The sequence below is a fragment of the Papio anubis genome, chromosome 7, assembly GCF_008728515.1.
Source record: "Papio anubis isolate 15944 chromosome 7, Panubis1.0, whole genome shotgun sequence".
In the NCBI taxonomy this organism is placed as follows: domain Eukaryota; kingdom Metazoa; phylum Chordata; class Mammalia; order Primates; family Cercopithecidae; genus Papio; species Papio anubis.
In genome coordinates, this window is record NC_044982.1 from 14,083,917 (window position 1) to 14,105,200 (window position 21,284).

General features: G+C 45.8%; 1 protein-coding gene across 3 annotated transcripts in view; it reads right to left on the reverse strand.

The window, feature by feature from the left end:
• Nucleotides 1–2,735: 2,735 nt before the first annotated feature.
• The window catches only part of SLC24A4 (solute carrier family 24 member 4), a 172,798-nt gene continuing 154,249 nt past the window's right edge, over nt 2,736–21,284 (reverse strand). For 2 of the 3 annotated variants that reach the window (XM_009212151.4, XM_003902180.5), the window contains exons 13-17: nt 14,929–15,095; nt 11,050–11,164; nt 7,231–7,343; nt 6,754–6,819; nt 2,736–5,519 (exon numbers count right to left, since the gene is read on the reverse strand). In XM_009212151.4, the coding sequence (XP_009210415.1) occupies nt 5,367–5,519; nt 6,754–6,819; nt 7,231–7,343; nt 11,050–11,164; nt 14,929–15,095 (614 nt within the window). In that variant the 3' untranslated portion in view covers nt 2,736–5,366. The remainder of the gene's footprint in view (nt 5,520–6,753; nt 6,820–7,230; nt 7,344–11,049; nt 11,165–14,928; nt 15,096–21,284) is intronic. The other variant, XM_009212152.4, reaches the window with a different exon arrangement.

The window sequence follows — 21,284 nt, forward strand, 5'->3', positions numbered from 1 at the left end:
GGGAGAATCACTTGAACCTGGGAGGTTGCAACGAGCCAAGATGGCGCCACTGCACTCCAGCCTAGGCGACAGAGTGAGACTCTGTCTCAAAAAAAAAAAAAAAAAAAAGGCCTTTTTAGAACTTGTACCCTGTGGATATGCCCTTTGGGGAACAGCTCTTTGCAGCAAGGCGAAGGTTCCCCCTACACAAGCCAGGCTGGCAAAGGTTGTGGCTCAAAGTGAACAGCAGAATCCCGTGTTCTCTGTCCTATGGCACAGGCCTAGAGAAAGACCCCCTCACTCCTGTTCCCATATAACTGACACAGTGGGGAAGATTTTCCCGAAGGACAGGAAGGGCCCCTCTCCATGCTTTGAGAAGCCCCGAGGGAGGCTTCATGCTTGAAGGGCTCACAGGATGAGCTCCAGAGACCAGAAATCCTTTGGGTGCACACACATAAAGAGAGAGCAAGGGCAGTGCTTCAGGCCCAGGGTTAGGTAGGGGTTGACAGACTTACTGCCACCCAAGAGCTGCCCACAGAGCATTTTCAGAAATTTCTAGAAGTTTCTATGGGCACAGTGTGGCACCAAAGCTGCGGAGAGGAGGACCACCTCAGGTGCCCCAGGTACTCCTGCTAACTGCCCCCAGGGGAGGATGGCTCCCTGGAAATCACGTCTGGAGGGCATTAGAGAGACCATAAATATGTAAAGCATGGCATTTGGGTACAATCTCCTGAGGATTTTCACTCTGACAAGTAAGTTCTTTGTTTATTTGAGCCACACGCATTTGCTGAGAGTGGATCACAGGAACAGCACAGCCACCTTTTTCTAGCCAGGAAGAAGCATGGTCCGGAAGGAAAGGAAAGACGGTAATGCGAGACAAAACACCAACCCCTCCCGCAAGGACCCATTCACCCAGGGCAGAAAGGTCTCTGCTTCTCTTTTTTTTTTTTTTTTTTTTTGAGACGGAGTCTCGCTCTGTCGCCCAGGCTGGAGTGCAGTGGCCGGATCTCAGTTCACTGCAAGCTCCGCCTCCCGGGTTTACGCCATTCTCCTGCCTCAGCCTCCCGAGTAGCTGGGACTACAGGCGCCCGCCACCTCGACCGGCTAGTTTTTTTGTATTTTTTAGTAGAGACGGCGTTTCACCGTGTTAGCCAGGATGGTTTCGATCTCCTGACCTCGTGATCCGCCCGTCTCGGCCTCCCAAAGTGCTGGGATTACAGGCTTGAGCCACCGCGCCCGACCCCGGTCTCTGCTTCTCAATTGCTGAATTCCAGGGGGAAAGTTCCAAAGTGTGGCAACAGAACCTTTCCAGTTCCAGTTTCCTAAGCCCAACTCGCCTGTCTCCCATGGAGGGAAGGCACGGAAGGTAGCCTCAGCCGCTGGCACTGGGATTCATTCGCTCTTGCTTTTTCCCAGGGGGGATGAACTCTGATCCTCTTCTGTCCCTCTGTCCACCCCAGCTTTAAGGAGGAGGAGGGGCCCCAGGATTCAGAGAGGAGAAAGGATAGGCAGAAAGACAGGTATCCAGCAATGACACCACCCACACCCTTCCCGAAATCCTGGTCTGCTTGGGGAGTCGGGGTTCTCTGAGAGGTGAGCTACTGCTGATGCAACTAGGCTTGCAAATCTCCATTAACAGGGAAGAGCAAGTGGAAGAAACCTGGACCCTGGGCTGCCCAGGAACGGGCTTTGGTCAGGGTCTGCAGGACTGCCCTGGGGTGATACACACACCCCACCTGGTCAGGGAAGCTTGGTGCCTTATCAGCTGCTTGGGTCTGTCAAGGCAGGGGACCGACAGGGGCAAAGCAAGAAACAGTCCTAACAGGTGAGGGGTAAGGGGCAGACGAAAATTCACAAGGGCAGGCTGGGCGCAGTGGCTTACACCTGTAATCCCAGCACTTTGGGAAACTGAGGCATCAGTGGATCACCTGAGGTCAGGAGTTCGAGACTAGCCTGGCCAACATGGTAAAACCCTGTCTCTACTAAAAAATACAAAAATTAGCTGGGTGTGGTGGCGCACACCTGTAATCCCAGCTACAGCCTTGGGAGGCTGAGGCATGAGAATCACTTCAACCCGGGAGGCAGAGGTTGCAGGGAGCCAAAATGGTGCCACTGCACTCCAGCCTGGGCGACACAGTGAGATGCTGTCTCAAAAAAAAAAAAAAGAAAAAAGAAAAAAAAGAAAAGAAAGAAAAGAAAAAGAGAAAATTCATAAGGGCAGCCAGTTCTGTGCATAAGGAGGAGACACAGGTGACAAGGAGAAGAGGCACAAGGGCCAGCAGATTGTGGGTAACAGGAAAGATGGGGTGGGTAAGGCGAGGACTCTGTCCTGCCCACGGTGCCCTTAATTACCAGTCTCTCAATGCAGCTGACCCAGAACCCTCCTCCAGGGCCAGGCTCTCAAGATACTGGACACCTTCCACTCTAACCACGCTTGACCTGGTGAGTCAAAATTCCAAACCAGAGGTCCACAGGAACCACCTGCTCCTGTCTCTATAGACATTTTCCATCTGAGTATAATTTTTTTTTTCTTTTCTGCCCCCAATGAGAAGAGCGAAATTCATTTTTTTAAATTGCCTATTTCTGTAGCAGAGTAATTACCCCATGCTAATGAGCTTTGGGAATAAACTAAAGTAATCCTGCGTAGTGATGAAAGCGTAATTTAAAAATGAAGGCCTAATTAATCATGCAATTCTTTAAACTTGTGATGCAAAAATATTTAGTTAAAAAAGAGAATTTTCCACCTACAGTGTACATATAGTTTTCTAGATTTAATAAATGCATAGATCCTTTAAAGGAAGTTACATTGGCACATTAAAGTCAAAAGAAAATTAGCCAAGAGGAGCATATTACATATTAAAAAACATTATTTTAGTTTCTAACTGCAACTTTAGAGACTAGGCGTATCCATTTAGAATCTCAAATGGGTTCTGCTGAGGAAGAGGAGGGTAATTAGGATACACATGCTCTGAAAGCTACACAAGGCTTCAGAGAATTGAAAACCAGCAGGGACGCCATCAGGGGCCATGTGGCCTGTGCCTTGTTATAGCTAAAAATAATTTTGTGGTCTTTTTTTCAAGAAAAAATAGAGGCATTGGATAGGGACAGATATTAGGAAATGACCTGAGGAACCCAGGAGTCAATGATATATTGATGAGGTTTTGACTCAAACAGTAAGAACCAACCAGGAGGGTAAAGTCATACCCACATTCACTCCCCAAGTGTGGCCAACTTACAGAGGCTGGCCTGGGAGGGGTGATGGACTGGTGCTTGGCCTCTCTTCTGCTATAACTGGCCGTTGAACTACAGATCCTTGACCTCTCCAAGACACTACTTTCTGTTAAGTGGGGAGAATAATCCCTACGAACATCACAGGGCAGTTTGGAGAATCAAAACAGAGACAGAAGCTCTTTGGAACCCGGATGAGCCTGTAAGATGGGAGGAACCAGGAGAACTAAGCTATTAAGGGGACTGAGTGGTCCCGAGGGCTCTGGCATCCCTGCAGCTAAAGTTGATACTGGTGAATCTACAGGGTCCCTGCCTTCCCACTTGGCTGATTCCTTAGGAAAATCACCCTTGTCCTCAAGTTGAAGACCATGAGCCCAATTTCTAGGTTAAAAAAAAAAAAACAAAAAGAGAAGCCTGAACTTGGTGGAGCTACGATACTAATACTGATGTGAATCCCAAATAGAAGACTGGTGGTGGGGGTGAGGTCCTGTCGCAGGCTCATGCAACAGGGAACTTAAGGGACACAAGGACGAACACTTCCTCCTTTTGAAACTCGGAGGCCCTAAAGAGCACAGTCAGAAATTCCAACCAGGTCATGATCTTTGAGTCTCAGGAAGGGATTAGCTACTGGATTTAAACTCATCACCAAGTTTAAAGCGATGTCTGGTGAATCACAAAAAAATGTTCTTTCCTCTTACATCATCATGGGTAGTTCCCATACATTCATCCGTGCAAAATATCTCAATATTCAAAGTGCATCAAATCGGATAGACTTTTGCAATAGAAATATTAAAAAAATAAAAAACCTCTCTATAAAATTAATTGTGCTTTCTTTTTTAGAAACCATAAACCATAAATGGTTTGTATTCATAAATCTTTTAAATATATATTTGAGAGCTATGAAGTGATCGAAAATTATTTTATATTTTTCTATCTAATTTTGAGTCAGCCTCCCATTCTTGGCCTTTCACGTATAGTAAACTACGTGGTTCCAGAAGCTTAGCTCTAAATATTCTAAATTCTGATTTTCACACTTGCCTTCAGCTAACCAGAAAGCAATTTGTTGTTTTTCAGGCAATCTCTCTTGCATAATTAACCAGCACTTCTGACACACTCAGTCCAGTTCAGCAGGTTATGAAATTTGTTGGGCATATAAACAACTGGACCTTTCAACAGGGTGGTTTTGAAACTACAGCATTAACAAATAAATGACAAACCCACAAGGACAGTGCATTGTGTCACATAGAAGATCTGGAAAGTACAGCTGTAAACTGTAATCTCCAGTCTCTGAGTTAGCACCTTTCCACATTAGTCTCTTACCTTTTTCCCTATTCCAAACCAAACACCTCAGTGCCAACGCAAGATGGCGCACAGAGGATTTGTGTCTCTACGATCATTACCTTTTTGGTGTGTATCATGATCCTTTCATATGGAATGATAGTTTTCAAGTATGATGACCTATATGATGTTTCATTGTTTAATATTTCATTGCTTATTCTCTGAATGCATCAATAAAAGTGAGAAGAATATTCACTCATTTCCTCTCTTCTGCAGAAAAAAAATTATTTTCATTCTTCCAGTTTTTCCAGGAAAAGGGGTAGAATGTCTGCCATCATGGGCCCTAAACCCCAACAGGTTGAGGTCTTGCCCCTTCCAAACTATGGGTGCTTCCAGCAAAAGTTGGAGGCTCCCAGGAGCACATGCTGCCTAAGGAACTGCCTCTGGGCCGGAGGTGACACCTAAGAACAACATTCCTATTTTGCACCTGCCCTATGTGATCTCGTGCTTGCAAATGACCTCATTTCCGAGGCTGCCTGCAGAACAGAAAGACAAACTGCATGCAGAAGTCCTTCTGACTAAAGTGTGCAGGAGAGATGAGATGCTCGACACATCTCCGTGGTTGGCAGCTAGGGATCTTCGAAGCTGCTCAGATAATGGCCCCTGAATCCAGCCTTGCAGGAGTGGAACTCCAAGGAGGAGGATGCCCAGCAGCCTGGCCTGTGACCAGACAAATACCACGATGACTCTTCCTTCCAGTGTGTGAAAGAACGGACAGTGGCTGCCTATGCAGGAGAGACCTGTGGTAGGGGAAGGAGGGGAGAGGAGGACGCCAGTGTCACAGGGTGTCCAGATCAGCTCCCAGGGGCCGCGACTCAGCGCTAATCGTCTTCCCGGCACATCGGCAAGTTGACGAAGGTAAAGACGTTAAACTCTATCATTATGGAGAAGCACAAGAAGATGGCGTAGAGAACCAGCACGTAGACACCCAGCTTCCGGTCCAGTTGCCACTTGTTTAGGTGGATGCCAAGGACCTGGGAGGACAGAGTGCAGGAACTGGGCTTGCAGGGCAAAGAAATACAAAAGGCATTTCTACTGGAAAGCGATACCTAAACGAAGAAGCCTAGAACATTCTGCAGAATGTGGGCAACCGGGGGGGGGGGGGGTGCTGCAGGACGATCCTCAGTTTGACCAGAATAAGCCCTAGAATGCTTTGACTTGCCCCACGAAAGGGCGAGTCTCTGGCCTGGCCGCATTGACTCAGGGACACACAGCAGCTGCCCTCGTGGGACCGGCCCTCCCCAGGCAGGCACATCACTTCCTCCCAGCTGGTCATAGGCGTGTGGTCCTCCTTGCCCAGGCCTCCTCTAGAGACAAACGGGGGCTTTAGCTGGATGACCCCTGTGCTTCAGAGCATGGCACCACGGTCTTTTCCCTTGTCTTCTTAGCACAATTTCCAAGGCTCCTATGGACCCCTGGCTGGGCAAATGTCTGCTTGAGCCACCTTTCTCTTTGCGTGTGCGTGTGTGTGTGTGTGTGTGTGTGTGTGTTTGGGGTAGAGGGTTAAAGCAGAGAATTATCTTACATTTCTCCTTGACCCTTCTACCCTTCCTTCCACTGCCTTCCTCCTTGTCCCTCAATCAAGGCTTCCTAGGGATGGATCCCAGGACCTCACTGGAGCATTGCAGGTAAAAAGTCATGAGTTCCCTAAGGACAGACCAACCTGAGTTCAAATCCTAGCTTTGCCATTGCCCAATTCTGTGACCTTGGGAAAGTTAACCCCTGAGCCCCGATTTCTTCTGCAATGGGAATAACAGCACCTCCCTCACTGGATGGTTGTAAGGATACAATAAAGTGATGCTGAAGTCAAGTGCTCAGCACAGACCTGGGCACGTGGGGTAGGGAGGCCTCGATAATTCTGATGTGCTATCCTGAGGGATGTCATGTCTCCCATTTGTCAGCTCAGATGTGCAGGGGAGGATCTCGCTCCTGCTGGCACTAGAGAGGGACTGGACCAGGCAGCAAGAAAGGAAATGGAATTCGCTTCCTCTGGGGACTTCTTATGTACTCAGGAAAAGCACAGGAAGGGTGCCGATGTTCTTGGCAAAGACTGGACTTGGCGTGTCTATGAATGTCTCTGTTTTCTTGCCTTTATCTTTCATTACCAAGGGAAGTGACAGGGGTGTTCAGAGTCACGTAAGTGACGAGGCGGAATCAGATGAAATCAAGTATGCATGAGGTATCTGTTTTGGAATTTTAAAGACTCACAGTGAGAGCGACAGAGCCCAGCAACAGGACCACGGAATAGACCAGCCCCCGGCTGTTGATCTTCACCTGGAAAATCAAACACACGTGTCCTGAGTCTCTTGACTGCTCAGAGCCAATCTATCCTGAAATCCCAGCGGGCCTGGGCTTTGATTGCCTGGGCCAATGCATTCCCTCGTCAGGAAAACACAGATGTTTACAGGTGACCACATGGTCATGGAGGGTCAGGGAAATATGGAATCAAGTCACAACCCTGCTCATCTGAGGAGACAGCCTGGGATGGGGACAGGCACGCCAGCGGGCTGAGATGAGGAGTGGAAGTTCAGACATCCCTAAGGTGCTCTAGAAGCTGCCATGGAAAATGGGTGTCTGAGTGCCAAGGAGAAGAGGAGGTCGTCTCCCAGAGCCTCTGGCTGGAACTGGGCCAACACCACTGTCCTTCTGGGTAAAACACATCGGTTCAAGGTGAGAGGAACTTACTGTTGATCCGTAATTAACAACCATGGTCTGCAGGCCCCACGGTACGCCAAGTCCTACCAGGATGTCGAACACATTGCTTCCTATGGTGTTGGAGACTGCCATGTCCCCAAGGCCTGCAGGGGACAACAACACATTTATTTTATAAGAGCAGGTCAGCAGAAGCCTGTATTCTTTCTCCTAACTGTTCGATCAGTGCCATTCCTTGGAAAGGAATTCCTTCTGCAAGGACCTTACATTTCTAAACCTTTTCGTAAGGCCTAAGATCCATGCCCTTCCTCAAGCCTAAAGGGGACAATTATGGGTTGACCGTAACCCTCCAAATTCATATGTTGAAGTTCTAACCCTCAGTACCTAAGAATGTGGCTTTATTTGGAGATCGGGTCTTTATAGAGGTAACAGGTTAAAATTAGGTCTTTAGGGTCTTAATCCAATACGACTGGTGTCCTTATAAAAAGGAGAAATTTGGACACACAGGGAGAACCTCGGCAAAGATGAAGACAGCCAAGGACAGAGAGGCAAGAGGGGCCTGGAACAGATTCTCCTTCAGGCTTCTGGCCTCCGGAACCACAAGACAATACACTTCCGTTGTGTACTGCACCCGGTTTGTGGGAACGACAGCCCAGCAGATGCATGCGGGGCCCTTTATGATCTCTCCTGCCGGGCTCATCAGCTGATGTTCTCTGAGGACTCCCGGCTGCTGTGTCTCACTTCATGCTCCCAGCTGCCCTGGGCTGGAGGTCAGAGTGGGGCATCACCTCACGTGACAGAAGATGAAACAGGCTTGGGATGTGCCCAAGGTCACCCGGTCCAGCATCCTTTTTACCAAGCCTTGAAACATATTTGGGACCCAGGCAACAGCACCCACGACCCAGGCTGGGATCATAGGATGTCGGATTTTATGCCCTGGTAGTTTCTGAAGGGTGAGCTCTCTTTCCCCAACGAGGCTAGAAGCACATCAGAGGCAGGGGTTCATGTCCTCATCCTTCCCCTTCCTGTCCAACTGTCCAGTGTCCAGCTAGCCACACAATCAGGAAGTTAGTAACTGGAGAGGCATATAATTAAGAAAGCAAACTTTTATAAGTAAGATTCATACTGGCTGGAATCTGCCCTAACCCGGCCATTAAGCCATACTTCCACACCACTGTCCCAACCTGGCACACATACGCATGTTTTTGGAATGAACAAACCTGAAACACAAATGCCTAGAACCACAACATTGCTTTGGTAGCTGGGACGTATGGCAGCCAACTCAGATCAGCACCCACACAGGCGGCCCATCTCTGTTTGACCGCCAGCCCACCTATGTTGCACAGCTAGGTCACCTCTTCCTCCCCTGCTTGTTGCTGTCATCTGTTGACCCCTTACAATCCTCCTCCCAGCCTGCCCCAGGCACTGTTTTGAGTGACTTCAAAATCTCGGCAGCTTAGTCCTGTTAGGGGTGGCGTCTCTGGGAAACTGGCCATCTGGTATCTCAGTGTCTGGTAAGATGCAGGAACGTGCAGCAACTGTTGTGGCCCAGTTAGTTGCACCTGGTGAAGAGGCAGGCACTCCAGCAGGTCAGGAGGGTAGAAAGGTGCCTGAGTTTGCAGAGGAGGGGATGAGTGGGTCTCAGGTTTGGTGGACTTCCCGCTCTGCACAAACGGGGCTGCCGGCAGCTGTGTGAGCCTTGGAGGACTTCTAGGGCAGTGCGACTCAAACTTTAGTGAGCGCAGGAATCACCTGGAGGTCTTGTGAATATGCAGATTCTCATTCGGTGGATCTAGAGCAGGGCTTTGGAGTCTGCGTTTCTCATAAACTCCCAGGTCAAACTGATGCTCTGGGCTAGGACCACGCTTTGTGCAGGGGGCCTGGAGGGAGGCCAGGATATGGTGCCTGTGGTTAGAGCACATGCTGCACAGCCTCCTGGTTTGTGCAGAAGGCTCTGAACAGGGGTTCCTGGATCTTTTGTCATCAGGAAGCTATTTTCTTTTTCTTTTTGAGACAGAATCTCCCTCTGTCACCTAGGCTGGAATGCAGTGGTTCACTGCAACATCCACCTCCTGGGTTAAAGCGATTCTCCTGCCTCAGCCTTCCGAGTAGCTGGGATTATAGGCGTGCGCCACCACGCCTGGCTAATTTCTTTTATTTTCGGTAGGGGCAGGGTTTCACCATGTTGGCCAGGCTGGTCTCGAACTCCTGACCTCAGGTGATCCGTCCACCTTGGCCTCCCAAAGTGCTGGGATTACAGGCATGAGCCACCACGCCCAGACAGGAAGCTATTTTTAACCATGTTTGTTGGAGTCCCTGTCAATCATATCAATGTTACCCTGAGGACAATTACACACCCCCACTCCTGGCCTCACTCTTCCTCTTCCCAGCCCAGGGTAGCTGGGAGCATGAAGTGAGGCGCTGCGGCTGGGAGTCCTCAGAGAAGTACAGAAGTTTCTGTACTTCTACATTTCACTGTAGCCACTCTGAAATGATGTGCTGCTTCAGAGACCCATCTGTCCCTTGGTCCTAAAAGAGACCCTTTGTTGACCTTATTGGGACACTCCCCATTCCTGCAAGCCCTTAAACTTCCAGCATCCTGACATCCCTCCCTAGCCTGAACTCCAGGGCCAGTTGTTTAAACTGCACATTCCCTTGTCCCTTGACCTTCCACTGTGTCCACCCAGCTGACTCTGGCTAGGGATGAACTTGTCATCTGTGCACTGCTGGAAGCCGGCATGACTGAACCTCACCAAGTTCATGTCGCTGAACGTCGGCTGGGTCCCTGGTGCTCACCAGCTTTCCTTGTACTCACTGTACTCGGCTGAGTACCCTGTCCCCATTCACGTCCATCTGGAACCTGTGAATGTGACTTTATTTGGAAATAGGGTCTTTGAGGATGTACTCAAATTAAGGTAAGGTCATACTGAATTAGGGTGGGTTCTAATCTGATGACTGGTGTCCTTATAAGGAGGAGGAAGTCTGCTGGGTGCAGTGGCTCATGCCTACCAGAATACATACTCCAGCACTCTTCCGGGAGGCTGATGACAGGTGGATCACTTGAGGCACAGGAGTTTGCTAGACCAGCCAATCAAGGCTTCAACATGGAGGAATGAAATCTCCTGTCCCTCTTACTAAAAATACAAAACGTTAGCTGGGTGTGGTGGCGCATTGTCCTGTAGTCCTGGTTACTCGGGAGATTTTACGCCATTATTCACCCATCCCCATCCCTATACTTTCAAACTCTGCGCTGCGAGGAAGATCTGTGGATGTCCATGCTGGGATGCTACCTTGCTAGCAGAAAAGGAGAAGTCAGTAAAACCTGCTCTTGTTACAGCTCTTTTGTTCCACCATCAAAGCTCATACACTCACTCCTTGTGTTGCTCAGCCCATGCCACGTAGTAAGCCCAAAACAAAAACCACCAAACAAACCAAAACATTACACATGTTCTAGAGGTCAGAAGAAGAATGGGGAAGTTGGATATATAGGATGCCCATGCTTTGCCTTTCTTGGACCAGAATGTTTCTTGTTATTAGCTCATTCGCTGTATAAAGTTTGGGCTTGGCCTCTGTTGAATCTCACATTGACTGCTGACCTCAGAACATTTTTGCTTTTAAACAACCACTCTAGCAAAAGCTTCTAGATAGAGGTCTGGAGTTCATCTTGGTAGCATTCTCTCCGTGGATGGAATCTAATAAATGATGCTTTCTAGATGTCACAGTTTTTCTCCATAGTAGGACTTGACAACTGCCAGTCATAAGAGCCACAACTTGGTCAACTATAAGTCAGGCAGGGATGAGGATGCAGCGGCCTGCACTGCATGACTGTGAGGGCTGGGGCATAATCCATACCTTGTCTCGCGACAATTAAGCTGGCCATGCAGTCTGGAACACTTGTCCCTGCTGCCAGGAAAGTAATGCCCATGATGACATCTGGGATCCCAAGTGTGTATCCAATAATAGTCACCTGCAGAATGGGGGTTGGAGACACGAACTCTCAAACAACAGTGTGTGGACTGAAGAAATATTCCTAGTATTGGAGACACTGTAAGCGTAGGAAATGGTGATTTTGGAATTACTGGGGCTGCCTCTTTTAAAAACAAAACAAAACAAAACAACACTGAACTACGAGGCTAAGAAGCCAAAAGACAGAAGGATGGAAGGAAGGAAGGTCTTGAGTGTGCACATACCATTCAGAGTGCTCAGGACCAGGGATGCCACATGAACCCTGCTTTACCCTGGACTCCATGCCCAGGCCCTCTGAGCCCTCTGACACTCAGGCTTCAGACAGGGAAGCAGATTCAAGTCCAGGGCCCTGGGGGCTGGTTTTGGCTCTGCCCTATCTGCATGACTTTACAGAAGTCATTTCTTCTCTTTAGTCCTCAGTTTCTCCAACTGCACAAGTGTTCTGGGGAAATAGACAATCCATTTCCAAGGCCTCTCCCTTTTGATACTGACATTCAAGAATCATTCTTCCAAAGCCTTGGGGGTGAGAGATGTATTAATAAAAGGTGGGGGTGTAGGGGATGGACAGGTGGGCCTTCACTGCTTGCTGGAGCCTTGCCAGGACATAGTGAAAGTAAGCGCAGGGTGCTCAGGCGGGTACGCCTTGCATAGGCAGAGATCAAGGCTACCATGGGCACTGCCTTCTTTACAGACTTTTACTGTCAAGGCCATTCTATTCCCCCAAACTGAGGCTATCTGAAGTTCAAACCCATAGGTAAGAGTGCCCCAGTAAAGTGGTTCCTGTGACCCCAGGACCCTGGTTTAAGAAACATGGGTGGGGTTTATACATCAAGGTGGTGTCCTGTCTCAGTGATAATTAGCAGAACTGATTTAATCACATGGTTGTTTTCTATAACTAGAGAATAAATTCACATATTCATTAATTTGATCTTCCTGAGTCTCACACCCACTCAAATGTCATGAAATGCTTTTTTTTTTTTTTCACTTGTAATATTGTTTTGGGAATACACTTCAGTAAGAGAAATCACTGGATCCTTTCCTTAAAATCTGAAGATGAACTGGCCTTTAATTCTATTCAGAAAATTTAAAAATTGCAAATCCGACTCACTTAAGGCACAGTTTTCATTCTCTGATTGTCATCTTTTTCTAGGGAGGTTTTTTTTTTTTTTTTTTTTTTTTGACAGGATCTTGCTCTGCTCCATAGCCCAGGCTGGAGTGCAGTGGATTGACCACGGCTCACTGTGGCCTCAACCTCTCAGGTTTAAGCAATCCTCCCATCTCAGCCTCCTGAGTAGCTGCAACTACAGGTGCATGCCACCACGCCTGGCTAATTTTTTAATTTTTTGTAGACACAGGGTCTCACTATGTTGCCCAGGTTGGTCTCGAACTCCTGAGCTCAAGTGATCCTCCTGCCTTGGCCTCCCAAAGTGCTGGGATTACAGGTGTGTAAGCCACCACACCCAGCCTCTAGGGAGTTTAGATAGTAACTAATTCCAACTCTTCTTCCTCATCCCTCATATGGAGTGGGCTATGGAGACTTTAATCTTCATCATGGAAGCATGGAAACAGCATTGCTGTATCTCATGGTGAAAATGGCTAATATTTACTGTTATGAGCAATCAGCCATGCTGCAAACTCAAATCACAATACCTGAACAAGACGAAGTAAGATTAGGTTGAAATTGGGTATAGTGTACGCAACACTAATTCAACACAAGAAAGGCACTATAAGAAATCACACTGCTTAGTGGCCAAACTGTGTATTATTCCGTGATGCTCATGATCATCCAACTGTTACCAGGTAATCACCCCTAATTGGCTGTTGGTTTCAATAAGTGGCTAACTACTGGATGCTTCTGACACGTTCTAACCAAACTGTTCTGGGCTGGGAGTAGTGTATGAAAGGGAGTAGTCAGCAGGGACATGAATGAGGTCCTGGGGGACTTGAATATTCAAGTGTTCCCATGTCCCGCATTCAGCTGAACCAAGGCCAAGGTGTTCCAAGTGTGTGTGTCTGGGGCTGGGGCAGATGCTGGGGTCCTGAAGGCTTGGAGTTGTTCTGCCCCTCCTGAGTTACATGACTTGTTTCATTGACTAAAACACAATCAGAGTCCATCGTGGGCTTTCTTTTGGGATACAGAACTCTAAGCGGGTACCAGGAGAAAGGGAGAAAGGGAGCAGGCTAGGGGCAGTGCCTTCCACCAGCTGGTGTCTTGGGGAGGCTCTGCCACAGGGACAGGAGGGCTGCTGCACGAGTAGGTGTAAGGACACTCACAGAGGCTGGGGCAGGTCTCTGATCAGCCTGAGGAAGCATCTGAGATGAGGGAGGCGGCCAAAGGGTAGGATTTCAGGAAAGCACAGGCAAAATGGCTCCCATACACTGTTCGGAATCCCAGTAATGCTCTGGGAGGGATGGGGGAAGGTGTGATTGGGTTGCGGGGAGGGAAGAGACAGGATTGGCCAAATGCCTAGAAAGTGCTGGGCTCTCTTTTCATTCTCCCAATGGCCTTGTGAGAGCGATGATCACCCCACTTCATAGAGGGAGTCGCCAGCTTCTGTGGTTTGCAAGAGGTAGGACTAGGATTCAGCACTGTTCTCATGTGATCCAGGATCCTTTGTTCCCCGCTAAACGACACGGTTTCTCTGGAGTTAAGGGAAAGGTGGCCCCTTGGCCAGCATGGAACATTTACTGCCCCTGCTGTCTCTCACATCAAGATTTCTTGCCTTCTCTGCTGCTGGTGTCAGGCATTAGGAGGAGAACAAAGGGACTTGATGCTAATTACTAGGGTGTAACGGGCTGAGAGTGAGTTTCACAATCAACAGAACTGCAGCCATGCTGGAACTGCTTCCCTCTCTTTGCTCCTGGGAATGAGGAGGAGAAGTGGGGACCCCATTAGGTGGTACACAGAAAGTGAGGAGGGAGGCTCCTGTGTGACCTGACCCAGCCCAGCCCAGCTGATGAAAGGTTTATATGGGAACCTGTCCTGTGTGACCATAGGAGCTTATGAGGAGCCACACCAATGTCTCTCTGCCTGTAAAACTCCCATCCAATGAAATGTGAAAAGTCCAGTAGCAAACTGAGAGGCAGCTTACGGTAGTAGCTGAGATCATAGGCTTAGGAGATCAATACCTGGGTCCTAATCCTAACTCTAGCACTCACTAACTGTGTAACCTTGGGGAAATTACTCAATTTCTCTATGCCTCAATTTCCCCCATTTGTTAGATGGGGATAATAACACCCATCCCTTGGGGTTGTTATGAGGATAAGGAAGATTTTATGTGAAGGACTTAAACCAGCATCCAGCACATCAGTGCAGGGAGGAGCATTCCTGGGCAGGAGCATGGAACAAGCTGTCTTGTGTTCAACCTCATCTCCCTTGACTCCAGTCTCCTTCCTTCACATTCCCTCAGGACCCTGGAAACCAAGGGGACTTGGTGATCATCCACCTGTCATACTGCTCTGCCTGTAACACCAGAGTGATTTAGGCTGCCTAAATTAGCACTGTGATTTAGGCTGCCTGTGTGAAGGTTGGTCTCCTTCCCTCACACTCAAAGGCAGGCACTGTGCTGTGTGTCTGCATCCCGGGTACCTGGCTCAGAGTCATACACGTCATTCAAACCCTTTTCTACTGAGAAATACGCTGTGGTCAGTGAGGCCAGTGACTTGCCCAAAGGTGGCATAGCAGTACCTGTGGTTAGCCTTGAACTCAGTTCCCCACCTCTCCCTGGCTGTGCACACTGTCCACCCCCTGCTCCCGCCACTTACCAGCCACACCATGATATAGGAGAACACAGCAATCCACAGCGTGGCGGTGATGAAGGTGACCATGAAGAACTTCTCCCAGCGGGGCTTGCTGCAGTTGGGAATGGTGACGCACAGGAGGAAGATGAGGGGCCAGGTGAACACCCACTTGACCTTGTCCCCTCTGGCCTCTGCAGGGGGAAGGAGCAGAGCGAGAAAGGAGGGGGAGAGAAACACACTGGGTAACACACCTGCCAGTCTACCTGTCGGTTTAGTCTTCAAGCTAAATAAGAGAATGCCACCGATATGACTCTAGGCAACTAACCTCGCAGAATCCCAGAACTCCATAATGTTACCCTGGAAGTGGCAAGACAATTTAGTAAGTGCTTGTTGCTTGAATAACTTAAGTCATTCAAAATCCTTCATTTGACAGGACAAGGAAAGTGAGGCCCAGAGTGGGAACAGACTCACTCAGAGGAGCTGGAATGGGGATGTAAGTTATGGTTGGGCTTTGGAATCAGACAGCCCTGGACTGGAAGCCAAAGGACCTTGAGAATCCCAACTCTACTTCCTCCTCTGACAGTAATAGCTTACACGTAACAACAATGGGGCAGCAATAATCAACACATTCAGCATTTGCCATGTGCTGCGGGCACAGTGCTAAGTGTTTTGCATCTTATTGGTTTCTTCATGTGTTAAATGAGAAAGTTATCTCTTGGTTGTTGCAAGAATGATGTGACAGAGTGTACATAAAATACCCAGCACACGGGGCCTGACACACAGCAGGTGCTTTGGAAATCTCAGCTCCTTTGTCCCAAGGTCATGTAGTCAAGACTGGTGCAAGACTAAACGTGTGCCCTGGCTGGCAGTCCAGATCTCACTGGCTCCTACCAAGGGAATCCAGAAACAATTCAATGGAGGAAAAGAGGCCTCATAAGCCATTGAGTGTAAGCATAGTTTCCTTAATAAGCCACTGAATATAGGTGTGCACATGCAGGTTAAAAACTGGCCTGCTCGTCAATGAAATGGTGGAGGAAGGACTTCTGCAATTTTTATTTTTTATAGAAGCCTTGAGAACAACAGCAAAAAATTGTCAGAATCAACTTTTTCAGAGCTCTGGAATTAACCTAAGGTTTGCAGCAATCCAGGGAATGTCTATTTTTAAAAAAATCAGTTGGACCTTAGTAAGAACAGGGAACTCTGTGGAGTTTTAACTTTCCCTATTTTTACTCCTTCTTGCCAGGTCTGGAGTAGCCTTGAAATCTAGCAGCATGCAACCACATTGAAAAACAGCAGGCTAGCAGCCACCAGAGGAGGCAGAACAAGGTTGGAGGACCTCCCAAGTTCATTACCATAGAATTGTTATTATTTGACCTGTCTGATGCTTTCCTAGAAGACTCCACTTTCAAGGCTGCCTTTATTTTACCAGAATCTGAGCTTACCCAGCGTGAATAACTTTTTTCTTGGATGTGTTTGTCGAAAACAATTAGAGGCAATTATTAAATCATGTTGCTGGAAGTGGCAGATGACAGCTGGGACAAGTAATAGGTTAACCAAAAAGCATAAAAGGAAAAGCTGGGGAACGAGACATCCACAGTGGGCTTTGAAAAGCCCCTAGATATCTCTGGGAATCTAACAGACCATGAGCATGCACAGGGCTGTGCCCAGGGTTCTTCACATGCTCAGGAAAGACTCGAGACTGCTGTAAGCTTTCACCTCTGCCTAACTGAGGCTCTGTGCAAATAAGAAGGAAAGGCTACTGCAGAGTTGTGAACTACCTGCCCAAGTGTTGGAGGCATGCCCCAAAACACACAGAGTCCCTTGGCAAAGACTGAGAGAATGATTGGATCCAGGAACCTAGGGAAGTCTCTGTCTAATCATTAGCTGACCTCTAGGCTAACCTAGCAGAGACTTCAGTGGCCACACACAACAAAGAACATGAATTTTACACAATTAGTTTAGAAAAGTCACTAAACAAGCAATAATAATAAAGAGTAACAACCACAAACCCTAGAACGGGAGACAATCTCCTGTTCTCCAACCACAATGGAACAGAATTAGAAACCAATAACAGAAGGAAAACTGGAAAATTCACTAATACATGAGAAATGAAATAACACACTCCTAAATAAAGCGTCAAAGAAGAAAGCACAAAAAAATTAGAAAATACTTTGAGATGAATCAAAAAAAGTAACATACTAAAACTTATGGGATATAGTGCAAACAGTACTTAGAGAGGAATGTATAGCTGTAAAATACCTATATTAAAAAAGGGAAAGATCTCAAATCAATGACCAAACCTTTCTCCTTAAGAAAAATAAAAGAAGAGCAGAAAATGAAGTCCAAAGAAAGCAGAGGGAAGGAACAGAAAATCAAGGTTAGAGTGAAAATACATGAAATAGAAAATAAAAAACAATACAAAGAATCAACGAAATTGAAAGTTGCCTCTTTGAAAAGATCAATACAATTGACAAACCTTTAGCTAGACTGACCAAGAAAAAAAGAGAGAAGACTCACATTACCAAAATCAGGAACAAAACAAGGACACCACTATAAACATGACAGAAATAAAACAAACGATCACGGAATACTGCAAACAATTCTAACAGACAAAATTCTACAAAGGTACAAATTACCAAAACTGACCCAGAAAGGAAAAGAAAATCTGAAGAGACTTAAAACAAGATTGAAGCAGCAATTTAAAATTTTACTTAACAATTAAGATTGAAAGCTATTACAACCCTCCCCTCCCCACCTCACTGCAAAATCAGGAACAAGATGAAGATGTCTGCTCTTACTCCTTCAACACGGAACTAGAGATTATAGCCAAGAAAATTAGGCAAGAAAAATAAGTAAAAGTGATTCCGATTGGAAAGGAAGAAGTAAAACTATCCCTATTTGTAGATGACATGATCTTGCATAGAGAAAACTCTAAGGAACCCATAGAAAACTATTAGAACGAATAAACAAGTTCAGCCAATTTGTAAGATATGTAATAAATACACAAAATTCAGTTGTGTTTTATATATTAACAATCCAAAAATAAAATTAAGAAAGCAATTCCACGTACAATGCCATCAAAAATTGTAAAGACCTAACATTTATGCAACAAAAGTAGTAGAGGATTTGTATGCTGAAAACTACCAAACATCGCTGGAAGAAATTAAAGAAGACCTAAATAAATGAGAAGAAATTCTGTTTATGAATTGGAAGGCTTAAAATGGTAAAGACGGTAATATTCCCCAAACTTATGTATACATTCAATGCAATCCCTATCAAAATCCCAGGTAGCTGAGCAGAAATTGACAAGCTGAGCCTAAAATTCATATGAAAACATAAGAAAACATATGAAACCCCAAATAGCCAAAGCAATCTTGAAGAAAAAAATCAAAGCTGGGAAATTTACACACTGTGATTTTAAAACTTAGTACAAAGCTACAGTAATCAGGAGAGACTGCTACTGGAAGAATGAAATAAAATTCTGAGTCCAGAAATAAACCCAGATATTTAAGTGTTTATTTATGGACTCGACATTTACTGGCATAAGAATGGAATAAAATTTTGAATCCAGAAATAAACCCAGGCATTTAATATCTTGATATTTGACAAGAGTATCAAGACAATTCAATAGGAAAACAATAATCTTTTCAACAAATGATGCAGAGACAGCAGGATACCCATAGGCAAAAGAATGAAACTGGTGCTTTATCTTATACCATGCACAAAAATTAAATAAGAAAGGATTAAGACCTAAATATAAGAGCAACAACTATAAAACAACATGAGCACAACTCTTTATGGCCTTGGATTGGGCAATGATTTCTTAAATGACACCAAAATCACAAGCAACAAAAGAATAAGTAAATTATATTTTATCAAAATTAAAAACTTTTGTGATTCACAGAATACTATTAAGAAAGTGAGGCTGGGGCTGGGCGTAGTGGCTTATGTCTGTAATCTCAGCACTTTGGAAGGCCAAGATGGGCAGATCACCTGAGGTTGGGAGTTCAAGACCAGCCTGGCCAACATGGTGAAACCCTGTCTCTACTAAAAATACAAAAATTAGCTGGGTGTGGTGGTGCACACCTGTAATCCCAGGTACTTGGGAGGTTGAAGAAGGATAATCACTTGAACCCAGAAGGCAGAGGTCATAGTGAGCTGAGATCACACCACTGCACTCCAGCCTGGGAGACAGAGCAAGGCTGTGTCAAGAAAGAAGAAAGAAAGAAAGAGAGAAAGAGAGAAAGGGAGGAAGGGAGGAAGGGAGGAAAGAAAGAGAAAAGCTGGGCACAGTGGCTCATGCCTATAATCCTGCGCTTTGGGAGGCCAAGGCAGGAGGACTGGTTGAGGCCAGGAGTTCAAGACCAGCCTGGGCAACATAGTGAGACCTCATCTCTACAAAAATACAAAAACTAGCTGGGCATGATGGCCTTTTAGTCTCAGCTACTTGGGAGGCTGAGGTGGGAGGACTGCTCTAGCCTGGGAGTTAGAGGCTGCAGTGAGCTGTGATTGCCATTGCACTGGGCAACAGAGTATGGTCTTGTCTGGAAAAACAAAACAACAACAACAACAACGAAAAAAAGGAAAAGATAGACTGTGAAAATACTATCTATTAAACGGAAAAAACTTAATTTGCAAATAATATATCTGATAAGGGTCTATTGTACAAAATATATAAAGAACTCTTACTACTCGACAATTTAAAAAACCCAATTTTCTTAAAAAAGGCAAAGTGTTTGGACAGTTCTCCAAAGAAAATGGTCATTAGGAAAATGTAACTCAAGATGATTTCACAGCCACAAGTATTACTAGAATAAAAAAGATAAATAACAAGCATTGGTGAGGGTGTGGGAAAATAGGGACCTTCATACATTGCTGATAGGAATGTAAAATGGTTCAGCTGCTTTGGAAAACAGTCTGACAGTTTCTCAAAGAGTTTGACCCAGAAATTCTACTCTTAGTTCTACCCAAAAGGAATGAAAACATATGTCCACACAAAAACTTTTACTCAAATGTTCACAGCAGTATTATTTATAATAGCAAAAAATGAAAACAACCCAAATATTAACCAAGTGATGAATGGATAAACAAAATGTGGTATATAAATACAAAGGAATATTATTCAGCCATAAAAAGGAACACAGTACTGATACATGATACCACATGGACAAATCTTGTAAACACTACACAAAGTGAAAGAAGTCAGACACAAAAGGCCATATATTGTTAGATTCCATTTATATAAAATGTCAAGAATAGGAAATTCATAGAGACGGAAAGTAGATTAGTGGTTGCCAGGGGATAGAAGAGAAGAGGAACGGGCAATCATGCTTGTGGGACTATGAAAGTGGGATAATAAAAATATTCTAGAATTATATATTGGTGATGGCTGTGCAGCTCTGTGAATATAGCAAAAACCATGAATTACAGTTTATGAGGGTGAATTTTATGGCATATACATTATATCTCAATTTTAAAATTTGCAAAGTAGACTGGCACTAGCTGTGTTTGCTCTGTAATATTTGTGCTAGAATCTTCCTCAATCATTGAAAGTACTTTACTAAAAAAAAAAAAAAAAATCAGCTGCTTATAATAATTAGCCAAGAGAATATGGTTAGCTTGAAATCAGCAAATCCATCGATCTCTTTCTAGATCTTTCTCTATATACACCTTTCTGTAGCTTACAGTCCCTGTACAAATGGCCAAAAGTTTTCCTGCCTTGATTGGTTTGTCCAAAATTCCAGGCTCTTCTCCTGTGAGTCCACATCCCAACTCATCTAGGTTGCTGAGGAAGGCCTAGAGCATTTCTAGAATTGACCGAAAACTCCATATGTAGAGGAAGAATTCGCTTTGGGGAATTGTAACCCTGGACACTTCAGTGCCCAGGAACGTCTTTGAGGGTATATACAAATGCCACAGCAGAAGGATAATGCTCTCATGTTCCCAGACACCAAATTGCATGAGGTGTTTGTCTTTTTCTTGCCTGGTATGGGTTTTGCATCGGTTTCAACATCCACCCCCATCTGGCCCCACCCAAGTGGCCAGTGTCATGGCCCACCATTGTTCCCTAAGAAACAATGCTTCAACTGACCCATTCTATTGCTGTGCTTTTCAATTGTTGGATGAGATCCAGGAGAGGATGGTGAAATCAATTTAGTGAAGGGCAACTAGCATTTTCTTTTTTTAAAAAAAGTAGAAAATAGAGTTCCTGTACATAGTGAGAGTTCAATATTATTCTGGGAAACTGGTTTCCTTTTTATATTTCCAGGTATGTGTATAAAATATTCCTGTAGGTCACGGTCACGGTGTGGAAACCTTCCATGGTGCTCGTGCTGGTCTCTGTTTCATTGCTAGTGCTGTGCAATCCTCTCAACCCTCAG